The sequence below is a fragment of the Oncorhynchus kisutch genome, linkage group LG9, assembly GCF_002021735.2.
Source record: "Oncorhynchus kisutch isolate 150728-3 linkage group LG9, Okis_V2, whole genome shotgun sequence".
Lineage (NCBI taxonomy): Eukaryota > Metazoa > Chordata > Actinopteri > Salmoniformes > Salmonidae > Oncorhynchus > Oncorhynchus kisutch.
Window position 1 is genome coordinate 6,443,105 of NC_034182.2, and position 3,237 is coordinate 6,446,341.

A 3,237-nucleotide genomic window follows, 5' to 3' on the forward strand; every position below is an offset into this window, starting at 1 on the left:
AGGGCGTGTGATGATGAAACCCCAGCAGCTGGACAACAGAGGAGAAGAGGACACAGTCCTATAGCTCTCCTATGGTGATTCATATTTGGCCACTTGAGCAACATGGGTGGGACATGCCATTTACTGTAGAAATATTGATGTAATAGTAGGGAGGAATGTCTTATCTGATACTAGGGAGTGACAGACTTTAAATGGTTGCTAAGAGGGTGGGCTGGTTAACTGGGAGTCCCCTGTGGGATAACCTGTGAATAACTGGCCCCTGGGAGAGACCAATCATTCAATTAAAAACAGAGATTGGTCAAGAAAACACGGTTAGATATTATAGAACTAATGCATATAAACTTACTCAGCCAGTGGATATTAACAGAACCATTTGTGGATTTATGCACTACTGTTCCTTTCTACAAATGATTAATCCACAATATTGGAAATCTACCTTCTACAACAAGACAAACTGAACAACTGCCACTAGGTGGCAACACAGGCCACTTTAGTTCATCCCTGATCAGGCACTCTCCTCATGCATGCATAGGCCCACTGTATGGCCAAGGAATGAATCAGTCTCCAGAACTGTACACTGACATATTTAACTAAATATGTCAGAAGAAACAATTATAAGATTGTACAATTATTGAGCTATATTTGAATGTATGATGCTTTAAGTAATTGCATACTTTTCCATGCATTAAGAGAAAACAATAGTTTCTTACCAGCAGCTCCCTTGGTGTGATGGAGTTGTCTGTGTACATACACAGCTTTTCTGCAGTTAATGGACGACTCTCCTTTAACTTTGTTGCAAGGAACATGCATACAGCTCCTAGAAGTTGCAAATAACACTTTCTAGTGGGCGCCACCGCTAAAAACCTGTCCAAATAATTAATAGCCAAGGGGAAAACGTCTTCCTCACTCTTCTCCTCTTCACAAACCTGGTGGGAGAGAATATATTATATTAGGCCTACATTTTTTTTTATTATTATTCTATCAATATTTACATGAATGTCTGCAGAAACAAGAACATATCCCATTTAAAAATGTGCATGATGGGAAAACAAAATGTGATCTATGTTGTAGATATTCAGTCAGTGGATCCGCATTAAAAGCTTCAATATCAAAGATCTCTCAGTCATCATAGCCTGTAGCGGAAATCGTGCCCAAACACCTACGCTGCTCATTTCGCAGATGTCCGTCATATTTTCAAGAAATAATTACAAATATAAATAAATTAGCTACAGCAGTGAAATTGTATGCGTAATGTTCATAAACCATTCCTAAACCATTCCCGAAAATTGTGAGAGTCATTTGTCTTCGATTAAAGTTCATAATGGCAAAAACGAAAGTAGCCTGTGCGTGCTTGTTGTTCTGAGGCAACTGGAAATATTTTTTAAAAATTGTCATAATTAATCAGAACGGACAAATTGGATAGATTCAACATGAAAATGAAGATTAGAATGTCTTCTTTCATTTGACTGATTCCATGACCAATACAATCCAGGCTGTTGACATTCAGCGAACTTAAATGCATGGTGATGACTTTAAATAGCCTGGTGGAACTTCCGAGGCACCACATGCCTGGCATGGGTCATTTCTCAGTGAATTAAATGGTAAAAATTCGGCTACATGCCATGCATGTCAGCTCTCAAAACAACCATGCTATGAAACTGTAATAAACCATCTGAATAAATACACAACCTTATTACAGAGTTATTAGAACAGGCGCCTATGAGCAATACACAACCTTATTACAGAGTTATTAGAACAGGCGCCTATGAGCAACATGCAAAACTCTTACACAAAAATGCACACACCCCCCTGTAGGTTCATTTGGATTATAGAAATCAAATCGTATTATACATAGCACACTTATTCGAGTGAGATAAGTAAATGACATGCCGTCAAACAATATACCAGACCAATGCACACATGCCTTCAAAACAGCAATATACCTGACCAATGCACATGTAGGCTAAAAAAAACACAAACCTCGTGCATCCATCCTGCAACCATTCGCCTCATGTGTGGCTGAATGTCCTTCTGGACACATTTAAAATACGAACATTGCGGTAGAAACCTGTCTTCAATGGTTAGTAGATTTTGCAATACTCTGTCGTCATAGAGAATGTTGGGGTCACTTTTGGCTAGCACGACTTTGTCCTCGAAGCAAATAAGTTCCATGTTTCGGATCTTGCCCTTGCAGAAAAAATTACGTCAAAACAGTAGTGGGGACAGTGTAAAACAGATGGATAAGTAGTCTATTCGGGAGGAAGCATGGGTGGGTGAGACTGAAGCGTTTATTCCAGCGTAGTCCTGCCACTCGATAGCCTGTTTCCTCTCAGCCCTGGGCTTTAGGCTACTTGCCGCTTATTGAAGTCTGAATAAACGCAGGGTAGGCTATAGGCTATGATGCAAGCATATCTCATTCTGCACAACAGTTGGCTAGGCTATAGTGATAAATTAAACAACAAGCTTTTGCTCTGTCTCTTGCTGTGCTGCTAGAAGCAGGAACCGGATGAATGCCACCTCACTCGTTTAACTTGTCCCTCTCCCCACCCCAACTCCGGTCTCACACATGCGCTGATGCAGTGAAATCGAAAATTAGGCTATAGAAATGTCAGGCAAAAACCTAATCTATCACACTAGAATTGTGAGGTTTCTGTATCTCTTACATCTTAGTTTGTCATATTTAACCTGGCTACTGCTTCTACTACGGCTAACAAATATGAAATAAACGTGTTATTATAAGATTATAACTAGGCTATTCTTAATTGGCACTTAATTGGTTAATTATCAAGAGCTTGGAATCTATCAAACTAAACTGCAAGCTTTTCTTCAATTCAACTATTTCAATGCTTACATAACAATATCCTAACCTGTTGAAAGAGGAACTAAACATCATTGAGCTGAAAAAGCAACATCTTACTGGGACAAGTACACAAATGTCCTCTTTCACAATCATTACCAAAAATAACAATGAAATATGGAGTTTCATTGAGAGAAACAAACTGCTGCAGCATCTGCTGAGTTTTTGTGAGAACGGAATGCCCAGAAAGAGAGGGGGAATTGTCTCTATGGGAATGTCAAGGTTAGTCAGATTAGTTTTACTTCAAAGGGGACAGGCTGAAAGCATTCAATTTGCATTCCACTTTCAGGTCAGACAAATATGCAATTAATATAGGCCTATGGGGGAACAAGTTGACAAACTCAGCTATGGTGTGCAGGAGTCTCAGCTGGGACCCTGGC

General features: G+C 39.6%; 1 protein-coding gene across 1 annotated transcript in view; it reads right to left on the reverse strand.

Moving 5' to 3' along the window:
• The window catches only part of LOC109896687 (G1/S-specific cyclin-D2-like), a 12,260-nt gene extending 9,745 nt beyond the window's left edge, over positions 1 to 2,515 (reverse strand). Inside the window, exons 1-2 of the mRNA XM_031831678.1 lie at positions 1,981 to 2,515; positions 711 to 926 (exon numbers count right to left, since the gene is read on the reverse strand). Of these exons, the coding sequence (XP_031687538.1) occupies positions 711 to 926; positions 1,981 to 2,172 (408 nt within the window). The 5' untranslated portion in view covers positions 2,173 to 2,515. The remainder of the gene's footprint in view (positions 1 to 710; positions 927 to 1,980) is intronic.
• Between the last annotated feature and the right edge of the window lie 722 nt (positions 2,516 to 3,237).